This window comes from Vidua macroura, chromosome 22 (genome assembly GCF_024509145.1).
Source record: "Vidua macroura isolate BioBank_ID:100142 chromosome 22, ASM2450914v1, whole genome shotgun sequence".
Taxonomy (NCBI): domain Eukaryota; kingdom Metazoa; phylum Chordata; class Aves; order Passeriformes; family Viduidae; genus Vidua; species Vidua macroura.
This window is the reverse complement of record NC_071592.1, coordinates 4,724,530-4,743,785: the sequence shown is the minus strand read 5'-3', so window position 1 is coordinate 4,743,785 and position 19,256 is coordinate 4,724,530. Positions and strand designations below refer to the sequence as shown.

Below are 19,256 nucleotides of genomic sequence, written 5' to 3'. Positions count from 1 at the left end.
TTTAGCATTTCCCTTCCTGATGCACCCTAGTTCCTCCTGCTTCTTCAAAGCAATGGGAAGATTATGTACTTTTATGTGTATAAAAGTAATATTTTTGGTTCCCTGCATGGTGGAAATGAACTCTTGGAGCTGATTTTGCATATTTGGCATATCTACCTCTAAAATATGCAGCTTGGTACAAAAATAACAAGACCTCTTCCAGCTACAAATGAGGCAATGTCTTTCCCTTAAGAAAAGGAGGGGGAAAAGCCTCTTGCTTTCAAGACAGTCCCTAAATGCAGCTTTGTAATGTCACACTTTCCCAGTTTGCCAGAGGCAGAGAGGGATCTGCTCCTCATCACAGTTTGGGGAAGAAGCTACCTGCTACCCTAATAGGGGGAAAAAACAGGAAACCTTGCCTGCATCCCCAAATATTTTCCTGTGCCTTATCCCCTTGAAAGGTGGTCTCTGACCACCTTTCCCACAAAGATGAGACCCACTGAGGAGTTACAAATGCCCTGATCTGTGCTCTGCACGACGTCTCCCTGCAGGAAGAACAGGATATGTTAATGGCGTGGTGGGACAAAGCAGACAAAACCCAACACACCAGCAATGTCAGCTTGCTGGATTTTCCATCTCTTTTTTATTGCTGAACACAACTCCCTATTTCCCCGATAAATGCGTGGCTTTGTGTCGCTCCCTGCCTGGGACTCCCCTTTCATTCAGCTGGCCTGGGGAAGAGCAAGGGACAGGAGCGTCTGAGATTCCAGAGATCTCCACGCAAATTAAAACCTTTTATCAGCCCCTAATAGCTGTGCAAACTAATTATATTTGGGCCAAACTTTGCCAGCGACTCCCCTGAGGTATTATTATAAAAATCTGAGCTGTGGAAATGCGTCCCCATTCTGTCAACACCAGGTCGCTCCAGCTATAGAAAACTCTGCTCTGGCTCCTTTTAGCTCCCGTGATGTGCTTTGCATAAGCTGTTGCTGTTGTTTTCAGGAAGGAGAGAGCCTGGCTGGGCTGGGTCACACGTGGCCCAGGTCTGCTGAGCCAAGGACAGGGCTGTGTGCTGGGTAATAGCACTGAAATATTTATTTCTACAAGTCCTGCCGGCCTGGCTCAGTTTGTGGCCATCAACGTGACTTTGGGGCTGTGGGTGCACAAGTACTTCCATCCCTGGAGAAATGGGATGTGGTGATCAGGGGTGGGAAGGATGCTGGAGAGATGGGGATGCTCAAACACAGCAGGCAGGAGATGGGAATGAGCAGCCCAAGGAGAAAGCACGTGGGGCTCTCCATGGATGTTTTTCCCAGTGCCAGTTCCTTGCTGGGTGGCTCCTTGTGGTGTTGGACCTGATTTCCACCCAAATTTGTTCTTTCTTTTTCCTGACATCACCATTTGTTCCATTCTTTGCCTCATAACCTTGTTCCCAAGCTTGCACGGGGTAGGGCACCAAAGATAACCCCCATGTTCGCTCACCCCCACTGTCCATAGATGGAGGCAGCACAAGAAAATGCTTTGAGCCAAACTTCCCAGTGGGAAGGAGGTTTTTGCCCTGTGCCACCATTCCCCCACCATCCTTGCGCTCTTCCTGGGGTGCAGATTGCTGGCTAATGGGGCGGAGCTACTGCAAGCACTCTCCATTAATGGAGCAGAATATAAACAGAATAAAGCCTTCATTTCCCGGGCTGTGATTTCATTATTAATATACTTTACAGTTCACAGGTTGTTCATTTGCTTCCATGTTTTCTCAGCTGGTGTAATCTGCTGCACGGAGTGAGAAGAGTCATAAAATTTCCATTTCCAGTTGAATGTGCGTCCAATTCGCCATGAAATGTTTCTCTCTGTCGTGAATATTAAGTGCCCAAGGAGTCAGTGGCCCCGGGATTAAGCAGGGCAGGTTGCCAGCCCCTCTCTGTATCCCAGGGGTGCAGGAGAGAAGTGAGTGTAGAGAAGGAAAGGTGACAATGCAAAGTGGGGGGACTGAGGGAAAGACCATATGTCAGAGGGAGGAAGAGGGAAAAGAGGAGGAGAGAAAGTGAGGATAGAGGGAAAGGGAGGAAATTGAGTGGCAAAGAAGCTTCAAGGGGGGATGTGGTGGGCAGAGGATATTCTGACAGGACTGACCTACACTCACCTCCTCGTTTCCCTGTTCTATCACCTTGGCATTTGTCAGGGAAGATGTTGCACCAGTGTTTGACCCAGTTTGTAAATCAGTTGTTGATGTCTGTGTTCGGTCACTGCCAGGGGCCTCAGGGCTATGCCCTTCCCCTGGCCTGAATATGGGTAGAAAAAGAATCTCCTTGTCTCTGGTGAGGCTGAGAAACGCTGCTGTGCTTGTAAGGGCAAGGATCTGGAACGTGCTGGCCAGCCAGAGTGGCTCAGCTGCCCCGTACCAAGCTGGAGAACAGCAGTGAAGCTACAGCCACAGAGCTGTAGCACCATTGCAGACACAGAAAAAGGATTTTTCACATGCATTTCAGAAGAAAAAAAAAATCCTGTTCTGTTCATGTTAAACAGCCAGCAGGAAATTTGTTGTGTATTTAGGGTATTTAATGGCTTGTAGCCAAGCAATGGGTTTCTGGGACAAGGAAGCAGAAGTTTGGGTACTTGTGGCAGGTGGTCATGCCCCGAGGCTGGGAAGGTGGTGGGACCAGCAGTGCCATGGAGGGGTGCCCACAGCTGCAGTGCCACTGGCAGCGGGCACATCTGGTGGTACATCTGGCACGTTGCTGCAGCTGGAGATGGGGAGAGATGTGTGCCCTTGTTACCCCTCCCCGGCCTTGCAATAGTAGCACGGGATGTGCTGTCACTGCTGGGAAAGGGGACAAAAAGGCAAACCATGGTGGCATGCCCAGGCTGTGGGAGTAACTTGGGTGCCGCCCTGAGCCAATGGCATCATTTCCTTCTGACTCTTTGCTGAAATTACTTCAGCCACAGCACTCCTCACTGCAGGGAAAAAAAATGCCTCTTCCTTTCCCATCTTCTCTCGGTCGAGTCAAGATAATAATAGTCTTTTTCTGATCCCCTGAACTTTCCCATCTGCTTGGTAAAACAATGGCAATTCTTTTTCCTCCTGGCCTCTCTCTCTCTGTCTTCCTCTCTTTTATTTTTATTCTTCTATGGTATAATTTAAAGCCAGAGCAATGCTGTAGCCCATGGGTTTTTCCCCTTCCTGTGACACACTGCTGTTATTTAAAATGGCATTTCCCTTGCAGAGCAGTGCCTCTCGCTGCCCTGCCAGCTCCTGTAGCAGGGCCAATACCTACACAGAGGCCTGAGGAGGGGATGATGGGCTCCAAGGAAGGGCCTCAGCCCAGCCTCCAGTCCCCCAGTCTCAGCCACCCAGCATCACACATCCCTGAAATTCCTGTCACAACCACCCTATCCCCCCTCTCCAGGCCCAGGGCATCCTCACCAGCCCCCCAGAGCCCCAAACCCATCCAACTCACCACCCCTGCATTTCCCTGGCTTTTCTCAATAAACCACAATATTGTGAGTGATCCTGCAGAAATGGAGACATCAGTGCCATAAAACACAAGGGACAGAGCAAGGCCACTGGGCTGGAAAATAGCGTGTCTGAAAAAATAAAGACGGGATAAAGATGATGGAGAGGCGACAGCGAGTCTCACCCTGCCATGATTCAGATGACTCCGGGGGGTGAAGAGTGGTCAGGGGGTCCCAGGGGAAAAAGAGGGATGGAAAAATATCCCCCATTTGCAGAAAGTTGTGGCAGCAACAAAGTCCGGGCTTGCCATGAGCTGCCTGCTGGGATATGTGTGGAGAAGGGAAAGTTTCCCAGATCCCCATGACTTCTTGCCAGCACTGGAGATGGATTTAGCTGACACTTGATGCTTATTTTTTTACTCTAATGCCATTATGCCACTTGCTTCCCATCTGAGGGATATTTCCCTAATGCGGCTGAAATACGGCTTAACCGAGGTTACAGCCATTTAACGCTTTGCATTGCAATTGCTTCTTAAGAGCTTGTCCTGTGGAGAAAGCCTTGGGGTTTAAATTTCCAGCCAGAGGGACCCTTCGGTCCTGGCTGCCAGCAGCTTTTTTTCATACAAATCCAGAGGAAAGCAAGGTGCCTCGAGTTTGGCAGGGGTTGGGAATGCTTTCTCCTGCACAGCAGTGTGGTCACATGGAGTTGCTGGGAAGGGATGTGGTGGATCTCCCATGGAATTTTTTCAGGTTCTTTGCAAAGCACCTGCAGATAAACAGGCAGGAGCAACCTTGGTTCTTGCTCTCCTCGCCAAGCCCTGTGCACCATCGCTTCTCCTAGAGCCAGCGAGGAAGCTGCCAGAAATGGGATGAGCTCCAGAGGAGCCAAGTTGCGACAGGATTTAATGGAGGAGCAGCGTTCCCACAAACAGGATGCGTGTTTGAGCGATTTTCTCCAGCAGCATCTGTCGCTCTCCAACACCTTGGTAGCATTGCAACAAATTATTTAACCACTACCCACTGTACCCCATCTGTTAGGCAGCCCCTCCACATGGATGGGGCCCTACTTCCCACCTTTCCAGAGGAACTCACCGGCAAAGGCTGAGCGCCAAACAACAGGACAAATTAAATCAAAAGCACAGCTTCGGCACCCAGGGGGAAAATGCACATCAGCTTTGACTTATTGCATGGCGCACGCTTACAAGAGAGAAGCAGCGGCTTTTGTCACTGCAAGGGGCCATGAAAAATGAATTAGGGCCGCTGCTGGGAGAGGGCATGCAGGAGAATCTTTCATTCCGGCAACGCTGTCCTCTCTCACCTTGGAAGCAGCTACGGGGAAAAAACCACAGGGAGGAAGGAGGAGTGAGGAAAAGAAGGAGAGAGGACTTTGTGTTGGGCACCTGACTGAATGCTCTGGGCTGTGGAAGAGACCATGGGAGGAAGAGTGGTGCCAGGAGCAGTGTTGGTGCCCGGGCAGGAGCTGCTGGGAGATGCTATCTCCTCAGGAGCTCTCTGGAGAGGGCTTGGCTCTGTGGCAGCCTCAACATTGATTTTCATGTACCTTTTGCATTTGTTTTTGCAAGGAGGCAGAAAAGTTCCATGGGAAGTGGCTCCATGCCAGTCACAGCTTCTGCTGAGCATCAGTCCCTCCCAGTGTCACCACAAGGGTCACCCTTGCCTTTCCAGGGCCAAGGAGAAAGGGATCCAGCTCATGCTGGTGATAATGGGTGTCATTAAGAACAGCAGCCCTCTAATGAGCCCTGCACCCATCTTTGCTGCAGATCTGACGCTATTTAAGCTCTTTGTGAACTGTAGCCATTGCTAATTTGCTCGAACAGGGTGATACATGCCCTCTGGACCTTTTCCTGGGGACAGTGTCCTCCTCCCAGGAGGAGGCAGAGGCTGGGAGAGGCTGAAGACAGTCGCTGCCACATTGCCGAGCCTTGAGCTGCCTCTGAGCTCTCCCTCTCACTGAAATAAAAGAGCTCATTCTTTATTCGACTCATTTACTCCTGAGTTAGAGCCTCGTTCAAGGGTGGTTGGTCCCTGAGTTGTTTTGTTTTGTTTCTTTAAATATTAATTTCCATAATCCATTTATTTCCCAAGGAACTACTTCTTGCAAACAAAAGGTTTAATGCTCCTCTTTTATTCCTGGTAACAAATAAGTTGTCTGAGACGTGCAAAAATCCCGGCAGCAGCGAGCCGTGCGCTGGCTGATGCCACAATCCACGCTAAGGATGCACAGGGATGGGGGAGACACATCCCTGAGGGATCACAGGTGCCACAGCAGCATCTCCCTGGAGGTGCTGGCCCAGAGAGGGAGGGCAGCAAGCTCAGCCAACACTGGGAAGCCCCCACAACCCGGGATTCCAATCTTTTGCATGGAGGCGTCTCTGACATGCCTTTTTGAGATGGAAGATTTGAGAGCCGAAGGCCAGGAAGCACAATAGAAGATAGACTGCTTGTACCTCATTGTCTGGAGAATAGATGGGCTGCAGGCTCCCGGAGAATAGGAGCTGCCACTCAGGTGGCTTTAATAGAACAGGCGGCAGATAGATTTCAATAAAAGAAATGAGTATAAATATTGTTAGTGGAGAATAGAGGGAAAGTGAAAAAGATCTTGTTTAACGAGTCACAGTGGGAAACTTTCAAGGACTTTTAAGCTAAAAACTCTTCACAATGGTGCTGTAATGGATGGCTCAGGCGATTTGGCTGCTCTGCATAGCATCGGTGGGGCGAGCAGAGTGGGCAGGTGTCCCCAGAACACCGCAGGGAAGGGCACGGCAAGGAGTCAGAGACTGGTTTGGGTTGGAAGGGACCGTGAAGACCATTTCATTCCAATGCCCTGACATGGACAGGGTCACCTTCCACTACACCAGGTTGCTCAGGGCCACAGTGCCTTGTTTTCACTGTCCCTGGAGTTAATGCCAATATATTGACTCTGTGTGACCACAGGCAGAGTGACCAGGAGATGTGGTGGCATCTGGAATGTCTCTGCAGGTCACCTGTCCCTGTGACTAGCGAGATGTGTGGCACGTGCCCACCTAATAGTAAATATCAGAGTTGTTGTATGAGATATGATCCCCTCCAAGGGTGATCTCAGAGGTACACTGAGCAAATGGAGCCACAAGTGTGGGTCCTGTCGTAGCTCTAGCTCTGCATTGAGCAAGAAGTTGAAGAATGTCTTTTCTCCCTTCTTGACGCCTCCGTATTGGGATGTGCCTGCCAAAATCCCCATGTCCTGACCCTGTGGTCCCAGAGATGGGACCTTCAGAAATAGTCACCTGTGCTCATGTCAGCACAAAATCAGGCCTGGGCAGGTCCTCCCTTGTATCTTGGAACAAAACTCAAGGCACCCTCAGCTCACCTATGCCCCAAAATGTTGGAAGGGAAAGAAAAGCCACAGTACTGCATGGCCACAGGCAAGGAGGGGCTCCCACAGCCCCAGGGAGGAGGGGACACTGATACCAGTGGAGGAGAAGGACTTCATGTTAAGGATTTTATGGCCACCCCTCTCCTTCAAAACCTGTGCTGCCGTGCACAAGGAGCTGTGAGAGTTCCCCAAACCCTATGTAATAAAGGGTCTGAGTAAGGAAAACATGATGTTATCTCTCTGTTTGGTGACACCAGACACAACTGGTGACGGTCACCACCCCTGGGGCGTGAGGATGAGGAGGGACCTCAGACTGCAGCAGTGGAGTGAGCTCCTGCCAAGCTCCCACATCCCTGAGTGCAGTGCAGTGCCAGACAGCGAGTGCACCATCCCCTGGGGCTTCGCACAACATCAGGCCACGGAAACATGCTAATTAACACGGAAAAGCATGTCAGAGAAGATATTTCCTTCCTTGTCATCAGGAAACTTCAAAAACAGTGGCTTGGCCCTGTGTAAGCACGACACAGACTCCGATATGCTGTGTGCCCGTTTCTGGGGAGACGGTCCCGCTTCTGAAGGCTTGTGAACATGAAGAACAGGAGGTGTGTACCCCGTACCTCACGTAGGTGTGCTTCCTAAATGGGCTGCTCAGCTAAGGGGGGGTCACAGATAGAAATGGGCTTGAGCCTGCAGTTCAGAGATGCAATATTCACAAGAGGAAGAAAGGAGTTTGTCTGGGTCAATAGGGAAATCTTAAAAAAAATCATTTTTTGAATGATTGCGCTGGATGGTTTCCAGCAGGTTAATTATCCCTAATCTTTGTCCACTGGAGCGTGGCAGCTTCGAGCTGGCACAGGGGGGCTGAAAAGAGGGGGTGCATGGAGGAGAAGCTGCCCTAGCTGGGGTCATTCACCTGATCAAACAAAAATGGGGAAGGGAATTTCAGAAATGCCTGAACTTTGTTCCTTACACGTTAATTGAGCCATCAGGAGAGGGTAATAGTGGTTAATAAGAGGTGAAGCAGGTGCATCCCCCAGTTTGGCTGAGGCATGTACTGGAGGCAGCCTTAGCTCTCGTTTACCCACCCACCTGGGGCTGTGTCCTGCCTCCTTTGAGAGGGATCTGGGGGGATTTGGGATGGTTCTCTTCCCTGCCCACTTCCCCATCTGCTCTGATTCTACTCAATCTCCCATCCTGCACTTTTCCTCTCGCTGCTGCATGAAGGAGAGGTGAAGCAGGTCTCAGGTGCCAACAATTCTCTTATTACCTTTGTGTGTTTTATTTATTTACCATAAACTGTTATAGGATGGCCATCAGCGCCGCATCGGGGTGACGTTTGAAATATATGGCTCTCGGGTTTAGTGCGTCACTCGGAGCCAGGAGTCTGCACGATGTTAATTTTTATTGCCAGAAGTAGCCATAAATTGATAGTTGAGAATTGCTGTAGGGACTGTAATTAACTAGTTACTATTTCACCTCCAAAAGGAGCAATGTTTCACGCTCTTACTTTTACTTATCTGGAATCAGCTGCTGTCAACATCCGCTGAAGCCAGTATAAAGATTTATAGACCTTGGAGGTAAATATTGACTAATGGGCAGCTTGGCTTAATGTTCACCTTGAAGGACAATAAATTGTGCTATTGATTGAAGTGAGATGTCAATATCTGCATTGTTGTAAACATTTTAATAAAATTATCTCCATAAAATATTCTCTTTCTTTGGCTCATCCTGGCCACTGGGATCAGTGCCTGGAAAATGCAGCAGCGCAGTGTAGAGGGCAGGGCAGTGCTTTGGGATCATTGGTGAGACTCTGAGCACCCAGAGACCAAACCTGTTGTGGGATCACTGTTAAGCTTGTGCCTTTGGGCTTTAGAGGTGAAAATCTTGCAGCCCTGGGTGGCTGGGCTGGCTCAGCTTGATCTGAGGTGCAGGGAGTTGGTATGGACACAGGTAAGAGCTCCAAGGAAGCTTTTTCAATGGCATCACAGGCAGCCTTCAGCCAGGGAAAGCTGTGAGCAGTGTCCTAGAGACCTGAACACGGCTGCAACAGTGAGCCAGGGGACAGTGGCATGTAATTAATTTGGGAACATGTGTTCACTTTCTGGTGAGTTATTATCTAGTCAGAGGCTCAATGAAAGCAAATGGGGAGGAGGAGTCAGAAGGGAGATGAGTCAGGATGGGAAAACAAGGAGAAGTGAGGGAAGGAGAAAGGCATGGAGGGAGGAATATGGATGCAGGAGGCATCTGCCCACACCTCATTGCATCCATGCTGTGTGGGACCCCAAGCACAGCTTGGCCATCTGTTGGGCTTGCCTTGGTGCTCCGTGCCACAGGACCTCTCCTCTGTGGCTCCTCCACTGCCGTGATGGTCAAACTTCCCCTTCCCTGAGGCTTTTAACAGAGATCTGCAGAGCAAGTCCCAAATAGTGAGGGGTGGTCTGTGTGCAGCCTCCTGCTCACTGAGCACAAGGACTCAGGCTCTGCTTTTCCATCTCCCCGGCTCACACTGGGTTAGTTCATCATCCTTGGCTGATGAGCAAGGATTACACTTATGCGTCGTCCACGGCCATTCCATTTCTAGCCTGTATTATATTATTAGTATTAATAATAATAATGATGGGTGCTGGCTGTGCTGGTTTTCTAGCTCCTGAGGAGATGAGAGAGCTCTCCATTAATTCCTGCAATATTTCAGCTCCTAATTGTGCTCAAGCAGAGACAGCCTTGAAAGTTCTCACCATCAGTTCAGGCAGAGAAGGACTGATACCTCTGGCAGAGCTCCTGGAGCTGCAGGGCTCTGCTCAAGCCTTGCCCTGAGCATTCCCAAGTTCCAGGTGCTTCCAGGTTGTGGTCCCACAGAGTGAAGCAGCTTTATGGATCTGGTTTTCCTGCAAAGCCACTTGTATAGGAGATGGCAGAGGAGTGTTGTCTTAGTCACCTGGTGTCACCTGCTTTACGAGCTGGCAGGGACTCTTTATGTCACCTAAATATTTGAGATGCTGTAGCTGGCACTAAGGAGGCATCCCTGGGCCAGAGCCTCTTGCAGGGATGGTATCCCTAATGCTATTGTCATCTGAGCATGACTCACATCAGGCTGTGCACAGGACAGAAATAGGAGTCATATCCAGCTCAGAGCATCCTGTCGCAGTCCAGGGCAGGCTCTGTTTGGCTGCAGCCAAATTCCCAGGATGCCAGACCCTGAGTCCCTGAACTTCAGGCTCTGCCTCTCCATCAGCTGATTACCGTGCACATATCTCAGACTTCAGTGCAATGCAGGCACAGAGGAAACCTTCATCCCCCAATTTCCTGAGCTTTTGCAGGTGGAAATCTGACCCTCACAGTTATTTTAATGAAGTCTTTTGCTGGGGAACAAAATGCACTCAAGCTGCTTTGCCCCCTGATCAAACCAGGCACACAATTATGGCTTGACTATGGCAAGAGCTAATTCTTGCCATGTATGAGCTGACTCTGGAACTTGGGAAAGGGCCTTTGGTGAGTTGGGAAGCCGTGTTATCTGAGCCTTTGCACAGTCCAGAGTCAGATTTGTGCACAGAACATCTGAAGGCCACCAGCTGTGTCCTTACTTTATCAGCAGGCAGCGCTGTGCGACAGAGAAGCCGATTCTAGGTCAGCCACAAAAAGGAATTTTTTTTCCCCCTCTCTCGCTTTTTTTTGCAGTGCTGCAGGGCCGCTGGATGTAAAGCTGTAATTTTTTTGTCTCTAAAGGATATTGATTTTGGGGTAACGCCTTCATATCTCACCCTTCAGTTGCACTAAGTACTGATGAGCTCAGCGGTTTGCACCACGAGCCACTCGGGTGGGAATTTCAGCACAGGGCTGAGGACACTGGTGGATGTCAGCAATTCATCAACAGGAAAACTCACTTCACTCCTTTGCAAAGCTCATGGGGCTGCCTTCCCAGTTAGGTCAGCCTGGGAAGGTAGGATACACATGTGCATGCATGGGGTCCTTGGTTCAGGGAGCAGTGGACACGCAAAGTCCCGGGGATGCTGTGTGGAGGTGGCAGCTGCGAGTTCTGGTGCAGGGAGAGAGAGCCAAGGTGGGATTTCATCACGGCTGAGCATATTTGCACTAGTTTGAGTTGACAATAGTGGCACCTGGGATTGCAGCAGCAGGATCCTGGCAGATGCCTGGGGTGCTCACTGTGTCGAGCTGTTCCAGGGCATTACAGGAACACCATCAGCGCTGGCTCGGGTCTTTCCATGGTGGGTGGTGGAGTCTGACCACACTATTCCTGCAGTGTGGGAAGAGATGCCATAAAAGCATCAGCCCGTGGGATGCAGCGGTGTGTGCCCCGCTGGGAGCCTCCCATGTGTGGATTTGGCACGCATTTGTTAGGAGCAGGATGAACACGGTTGACCAGTCAAGCGCAGCGAGCTGTGGCCCATCAGGTCACGCCGGCACAGACAGCAGTATCCGGGTGGGAAGTGAGGGCTGGCCGAGCTCACGGCATCCCCCTGGGGACCAGGGACCTGTGCTTGGCCTCTCTGCCATTGGCACTCACTCCCAGAAACAGCTGTCCAGAGCTAATTTATTTCCTAATGCTGCAGCAATGTTAATTTATAAATTACACTGGTAATTCGAGCTATTATTAATTTCAGATGGTGTAGGGCAAGCCTAATTAAAATATGACACCAATTGCCACACATATGTACCAAGGACTACCGTTTAAAATTTATAGGAATATTAAGTGTGACACAGGGCTTGGAGATGCTCCGTGCAGTAATTACAGCATCCTGGCTGCAGGAGATCCAGTGGGGAGATGTAAACAACAGGAAAGGGAGAAGTTGTCCCTGTTCTGGGGCTGTAAAAAGTAATTTTTGCTGCTTGTTTGGGGGAAGAACCTGGGGAGTCTTGTGCCCCAACCTGCTCCCGGCCAGACAAGCACTGTATGTTTTTCCAGGAGTGTGTCAAAATAAAGAGAGCTCCTGCAAGGAATGGGGCTGAAAGATGCCAGAGTGAAGGAAATGACACTGACTGCATCTTTCTGGCTTTGAGTGAAACAAGAAGTTGCACAACAGCCTGGATGGGGAAGAGGGGGACAAGTGCAGCGCGCCCCCCCCCCCCCCCCCCAGAGATGAGCCTGGGTGGCACAGGGATGAGGTGGTTCAGCTAAAGGGAGGTGTTGGCACCACCACTAATGGGAATAGACTTGCTGTGAATTAACTGAAGCTGAAAAATTAGAGAAGGGTGTTTATGTGAGCTGAGTTAGCCTGGAGGTATCTCCCAGCAGGGGGGATGTGCAGAGATGAGCTCAGGTCATTTTGCAGGGTGCAGGTTTGCCCACTTTGCCCACCCTGAGCACCCCAAGGACATTATCTCCAGCAAGTGATGCTCTCAGTGAGGCCAGAGCTGCTGGAGCAGTCCAGTGTTTGCGGAAACCTTTCTGGCAGTGATTTTCTTGGAATGGAGGGGCACAGGCACTAGGGCATTCTGGGCTGGGAGCGGCAGGCTGGGTGTCCTAGTGCACAGTGACATGCTCACAGATGGTGACCAGCCAGTGGGCACAGCTTTGTTGTGCCTCCCCATCACTCAGGAGCCTCTGTCTCTGCCTCTGCAGCCGTGGGCTTCATCAGCGAGGATGAGTACCTGGAGATCACGGGAATCACGCGGGAGCAGTCGGGAGAGTACGAGTGCAGCGCCTCCAACGATGTCTCAGCGCCCGTCGTGCAGCGAGTCAAAGTCACCGTCAACTGTGAGTCCCAGGGGGCCATCAGGGGACAGGGGTGGGGCTGGAGAGGGTCACCATGCTGCCCCACAGGGGAGTGGCACTTGGAAGTGAGGCACACAAAGGCCGCAGAGCGAGACAGACGGCAGCAGTTTTTCTGAGCAGGTGGTGTTTTGCCCTATTTTCCTCTTCTTTTCGAGCTCCATTTTTTTCCACCACCTCCTCCTCAGCTGTCTCCATCAACCTGGGTTTTCTGCCCATGGAGAGATGCTGTGCTGATAACCTCTGAGGAGAGGAGAGAAGTGAGCAGTAAATAGAACTTTTGGTTTTTCAGTTAGAAAAAATGAAAGAGAGGAAGAAGGCAGCGTATTTCATGCTCAGACATACATGAAGGCCCTCCTAAGCCCCTCTCTGGTCACTCCATTAGCTGGACACGTAACAGTCATGAGTTGGAGTTCTGTTGTGTTTGGAAGAGAACCCCCATGAACCTGAAAACCTCTGGACAGCAGGACCAGAGTGGCAGGGGCTGAGCATGGGCTCAGAGATGATTTTGGCTCCTACCCACGTGCAGGGAGAGAAAGGAAATCTTGAGGAGCAAGGGGAAGGGATAATGCCGTAGTTGTTGTTTGTTTGCTTTATTACACATACTAGTAAAGAACTGTTATTCCTATTCCCATATCTGCCAGCGAGCCCCTTGATTTCACGATTCTAACAGTTCAGAGGGAGGGAGGGAGGGGGTTTACATTCTCCATTCCAAGGGAGGCTTTTTCTGCCTTCCCTGGCAGACACCTGCCTTGTAAACCAAGACAGAGTCCCAAAGGCTGCTGGGTGTTCACCCCAGGTTTCCCCTCTTCCCGCAGACCCGCCGTACATCTCGGATGCGAAGAGCACCGGGGTGCCGGTGGGGCAGAAGGGCATCCTGCTGTGCGAGGCCTCCGCTGTCCCCTCTGCCAACTTCCAGTGGTACAAAGATGACAAGCGGTAAGAGCCTGGGGGGCACAACAGGGGGGAAGACACTGACCCCACTGCACCCAGTGCAGCAGTTTTGGGTCATAACCCTTGGCACAAGTCTGGTTTGAATACTCAGGCAGGTTGCGCTTGTCTGGGGCAAATCCAGGCATTCCATCAGGCAGCCAGCATCCACATCTGGAACTGCCACCACCCAGGATCTATTAAAGGCTCTTTATTTAACTCATCAAATTTGTGGAAGGGGATTTTCCCAGGAACCTCTTTCAGCCCCCACTGGGGGAGGATTGTTGCTGCCCGTGCCTCTGTTTGAAGGTGTTGTGGTAAACCCCTGCTTGGGTGAAGCATAATGTCCAAAATGGATATTGGCAGCACAAATCCAGGCACTTAAGAGTGGATGAAATCTCTGTCATCTCTTTAAATGCTTTGGCCAGAAGGCAGCTCTTGGAAAAGCAAAAGAAATGTGGTGTCAGTCAAGAGACAGGGTTTGCTATGCCCCAGAGACAGCCTGCCCTGCTTTGGGGTGAAAATGGACCTTTTAGATCAACCAGCAACTTCTGTGTCCTGCCAAAGCAACAGCACAAGGACACAGCTGGGGAATGAGGAGTGGAGCAGCACAGCTCAGGGTAGGTCCCACTCTGGAGAAATTGCCTCTCTCTGACCCCAGGCAAAGGGGTTTTAACCAATTTTTGTGTTGATTATCCCTGGAAAGCCCAGAGGGGCCATGGTGTGGCCAAACAGAGGACAAGCCACAGTAGTCACTTATAAGGAGGGGTATTTTGACCAAAAAAGATGCTCCAGAAGCTGGAGGGAAGTCTGGGTCTGCCTGCCTCACCCGGTTTGAGAAGAAAGGAGAAGCAGAGTGTACAAAGCTGCAGATGTTTGTGTGGCAGATGAAAGGCTCCGCTCAGAACTAGGTCAGATCACGAGGGCCTGCAGAGCAGCGGCAGGAGCGGGCTCAGCCCGCCTGATCAGCACCCAGCGTGGATCATAATGGGAATCTGGCACTTCCCATGAGGAATTCGCAAGTAAGAGCTGCAGGAGCTAAGCAGGACAGGCACACCAGTTCAGGGAAGCCCAAGCACCTGGTTAATGCTTCAGCATTTGTGCTGGCTGAGAAGCCTCCCTGCTGTGATGGGTGCTTATTGCAGCACTCATCGGGGACATGCAGGGATGAGAGAAGAGGAAGGTCACAGAAGGCATTCTGCAGAGCAGAGAGGACTGAGGACATGAGAGGGAAACCAGGCTCTTGTGTAGGGTAGGAATGAGCCTTTCCCACATTCCCTACCCAGGCATGGGAGCATCCCTCTCTCTGCACAGCATTTGGCAGGGTCCCAGCAACATCCCATGACTCTGCAGCAGTGAGGATGCCTCTGATCAGCATGGGGGTGGTATGGACTGGCAGCTGGAGACCCAACAGAGCAGCATCCATCTTCCTTATCTCTCCCAATACCTTCCCCTCTCCCTCTTCTCCCAAGCTCCATGCCCCCACTCACAGGCACAACCAGAGGATAACTGGGTATGGAAAATAGCAGACACTTCCCTTCCTGATGTCAAACCAGTGACCTCCCATTCCTCTTTTCTCCCAGACTGGCTGAAGGACAGAAAGGGCTGAAAGTGGAGAACAAAGCCTTCTTCTCCAGACTGACTTTCTTCAACGTCTCTGAGCAGGACTATGGCAACTACACCTGTGTAGCCTCCAACCAGCTAGGGAACACCAATGCCAGCATGATCCTCTATGGTGAGTAGGGCTGAGGGAATCAGCCAGGAAGGGGGAATGGCTTCACAGTGACACCACCGATGGCAGAGACATGGGAAGGGTCTCCCGTGTCTTTTGGGGGAGATGTGTATTTGCTGCCGATCCTTCCTGCCCTTGACATGTGGGCTGGAGGTTGTGGTGAGTCCTTGGGATGGGGAGAACCTCCAAAGATGCCTCCTGATTCAGGTCCAGTGTCTCCCACCATTCAGAGGTGTTTGGCACTGTGTTTGGGATCTGCCATGAATACCAAGTTAGGAGCTGGCTGCAGGTTTCCATCTTCTTGCTCTGATGAGTACCTAGAAGAACCTTTGTGTGAAGGCATCCCCCCTGTGTCAATGGCGGGGAGGAGAGATGCTGCTCAGTGTCACTGCTGCCCCACTGCCATGTGAGAACAAACAGGCTCCCTGCTCCATCACCTTCCAGGTCATGTTTTCTGCTCCTGCCAAGCAGATATATCCTTATTGGAGGTGCCAAGGGAGATGGGAAGGTGTGGAGGGCAGGAAGGAGGAGAAGGTTTGTACCCTTGTCCCAGGACTGTTCCCCAGGCATGCTGGAGCTGGGATGAGAGCAATGCTGACACTGCTCATGGATGGGAAGGGCTGTGATTGATTGACGTATTTGTCAGACCTCTTCAGGTGGCAGCAAAACCAGAGTGGGGGCTATGCTCTCTAGGAGTCAGAAATTGATGACAGATTTCATCCCTGGGCACTGCCTGGAGGTATTTTCCTGCTGGGGTATGGGGTCTGTGGTTCTTGCAGCTGAACCATGCAGGACAAGTGGGGACTGGGGACCTCCAACCTCTCCCCGACATTGTCCTTCTCCTTGACACCCAGTTGTTGTTCCTGGTCATCTCCTTGTCTCTTGGTATTGAACGGTCAGAGGGAGCAGAGCAGAGTGACAGATGAGCCTTCCTTGTCCCCACATCCCTCAGGGCAGTCTGTGCCCCAGCCATACAAAGCATCTTGGGATAGGGAGCAGTCCCACAGTATGTTCTGGGTTCTGGAGTGTGCTGGGGCAGTGGGAGGCATGTGGAGACCCTGGGAAGTGCTGTCCATGTCTTGGGGAGGGGCTGGATGGATTCCAAGGGAGCAGTTTGTTTAAGGATGGTAGGGGATGTCAGGCTTTGCCATGGGCCACAGCTGTGGGGTCAGGGTGGCATCACAGGACAGGCTCTTCCTCCCCTGCCACTGGTACTGGCAGCTGTGCCAGGCTCCCCTGAGCTGTTACAGAGGAGTTCAATCCCATCTTGGATGCTCAGACCCATTCACTCCCCCAGTAAAGTCCAAACTGTATGTGATGAAGGTTCACTTGTGCTAAGCCATCATTACCATTGCTTAGGAACTATCTCTGTTCTCTTCCCTGCCAGCCTTCCTGGTAATTCAATAACCCCATATTTTAGGGATACCAGCACCTCTGGCACTGCAAAGCCACCCAGGCCTGGCTTCACCTGTGCTGCAGGCGTAGGGTGGCCGTGCTAAGTGCCCGACATAGCCTGAGCCACATTCTTAGCTGTGATGTTGTAGCCTTCCAATGTGTTTATGAGGCTAAACTCTTGATTAGTGGGGACCTTCAGTTTGGCATCTGCAGATCCAGGCTGGATGAACAGCCTAAAAGTAAAGATGACATCTCCCTGCTGAAGAGCTCTTGGTTCCTTGGGTTCTAACCCGTCTGTGGGACTTATGCTGTGATGGCAGTGTCAGGTGGAGGCAGGGAAGCATCCTGCAAAAGTCTAAGCTTATTTTATGATCTCCCCTTAGCTTTGTGGTCTGACTGTGAATACCATCAGGGAGCGAAATCAAAGTCTTTTGACCACCCATAATTTCCATAAAGGCTGCATTGATTGAATGATCCCTTCAGTCTTTAATAACTGAGTCCCCTTGGGGGGGGTGACAGTTCCCTGAGGAGACTGTGACATGAAGGGGCCCCCCATCTCCTGATGCAGGGCTCCCCAGCACCCCCAGGAACAACCTCTCCCTAATTACCAGGAATGTGATGGCCCCAAGCATCATAGGGCCGAGCTCACCCATGCCTAAGCAACCGGTGTCTTCAATCTGGGGATTAATATGTCTTTATTTATTGACATATTTCTTTAATGCAAGATAAGAGGGAAGTGGATGCAGTGGCTGCACTACCTGTGCATGAGAAACGTCTCTTCTCTGAGGTTTTGGGGGACAATTTTGTGAGTGGCCCCTTTCCCCTGAAGCTGAGAGTTTTGGAGGTTTTCCCCCACAAATGGAGGTTTAATCTGTGCAGGTACCGTGACATGAGCCTTTTTGGGATTGTGCGAGAGGCTAATGTAGCGTTCATCTTTTAATCCTTTTTTTAATCTAATTTTTCATGGAGGTCAACTAGTGCTTTATTTAACATGTAGCACTCGTTATTCCAGACCTGCCGCCTCATTCAGCAGCTCATTTGGTGCTGTCTGGGATGTGATAGAGTGCTCAGGGAAACCACATCATTCTGTGGAGCTGGAGAAAAAACCAACCTTCTGCTTCTCACCCATCACACAGTCCGTGTTGCTCCCAGAGGCGGCTGTCAAACCATAAATCTTTTTGGGATGTTGCAGGATTAGCAAGATGGATGGGGGAGAGCTGAACCCTCTGCATCCCCATATCCCAGCCCCTGTGCTTTGCCTTTTGCACAGGGTGAGACTACAGGCTTTGCCAGGTCTGAGGTCCCATATTCATCTCATCTCAGAGATGAGGAGACCATGGCCCCACAGCAGTAGGGTGTGATTTGGGCAACAGATCCCATTTCTACCCCATCCACTAGTTTTCCCACCCCAGGTCGAGGGCAGGCTGAGGGAGGTGTCTCGAGCCTGCACTTTCCATTGCCCTTTTGCCTTAACTTTCCCTTGTTCTTTAATTTTTAGAAGAGACAACTACCGCTCTGACACCCTGGAAAGGTCAGTAATTTGGGGGTCCCCCACAATGCCAGTGCTTCCCCTGCTGTTCCCCTTGGGTCCCTCTGGCTCCCACCACAACTCATCTCAGTGGGAGCCACAACACCCACCCCCTGGATCTCCTGCCCCACATCCTCACTGCTTTCACTGGTGTAGGGATGAATTAGGGCTTTCTTAGCCACCCTCCCATCCTGCCCCCTCCTTGCCAGCCTCCTGTGCCTGTCTGGTGGTGGTCTGTGACCTCTGCATGCCTGTCCCCATCCCATGGTGTCCCTCTCCCTCCCCATTGCCGGGGCACAGCAGGGATGTCTTTGGGCTGCTTTCCCAGTGCTACTGTGTAATTCGGCCTTGTGGCAGGTCCTCCCTCCTCTGGGATGCTTCTAGTGCCTTTTTTATGGGATGAGATAGGGGTGGACAGGCATTTGGTCCCCCTCTTGGTGTTATTTCTGGCGAGGACAGCCAGCTCTCTGCTGTGCAATCTTACTGTCCGGCCAACTGGCTTAGTGTCATCTTGATTTTGGGGTGGCTTGATTTGTGATGAATCAAATGGTCAGTCCTTGGGATGACTTGTAGATGTCTGTAGAGGTAGCGTGTGAGACCTGGATTTGTGAGGTGTGAGGTGTCTGAATGCACTGGAGAGTGTTACTGGTGGGAAACCAGATGGTTACTGATGCTCAGTGCCCTGGTCAGGTTTTGAAGTGAGGGGACACATCCTGGGATTTCAAAAGTGAATCAGACCTTGTGGTCAGCCCTGTTTCCACAGGACATGAGCATGGATGCCTTCCTGAGGTCTTTTTCCACCTTAATCTTCTCCTGGGCCAACTATTTGGTGAAAAAAAAGGGTGTTTTGGTGAAAGCCAAAACCCTCCACATCTTTTCCCACAGTGAGCTTTGAACTCCTCACTTCTTGTGGTCCCCATAGATGGGTGGGCTTGGCTCTTCTTGACTACCCTCCTCATCCCATCTCCTTGAGGTGGTCTGGGCCCATACTGAGCCCCACAGAGACTCTAAAGAGGTGCAAAACACCAAGTCCTCAATGTGGAGCTGCTGGTGGTGTCTCTGCAAGGTGGGCAGGTGGTTACTGTCCCTCCCAAGGGACGCTAGTGGGCAACAGGGTGGTCACCCTGGGGTGGGCAGAATG

At 51.2% G+C, this 19,256-nt stretch overlaps 1 protein-coding gene across 4 annotated transcripts in view; it reads left to right on the top strand.

The window, feature by feature from the left end:
• The window catches only part of LOC128817906 (protein CEPU-1), a 354,424-nt gene that overhangs the window by 332,971 nt on the left and 2,197 nt on the right, over positions 1 to 19,256 (top strand). For 3 of the 4 annotated variants that reach the window (XM_053996814.1, XM_053996817.1, XM_053996813.1), the window contains 4 exons: positions 12,381 to 12,515; positions 13,349 to 13,469; positions 15,044 to 15,195; positions 18,086 to 18,118. In XM_053996814.1, coding sequence (XP_053852789.1) covers positions 12,381 to 12,515; positions 13,349 to 13,469; positions 15,044 to 15,195; positions 18,086 to 18,118 — 441 coding nt within the window. The remainder of the gene's footprint in view (positions 1 to 12,380; positions 12,516 to 13,348; positions 13,470 to 15,043; positions 15,196 to 18,085; positions 18,119 to 19,256) is intronic. The other variant, XM_053996815.1, reaches the window with a different exon arrangement.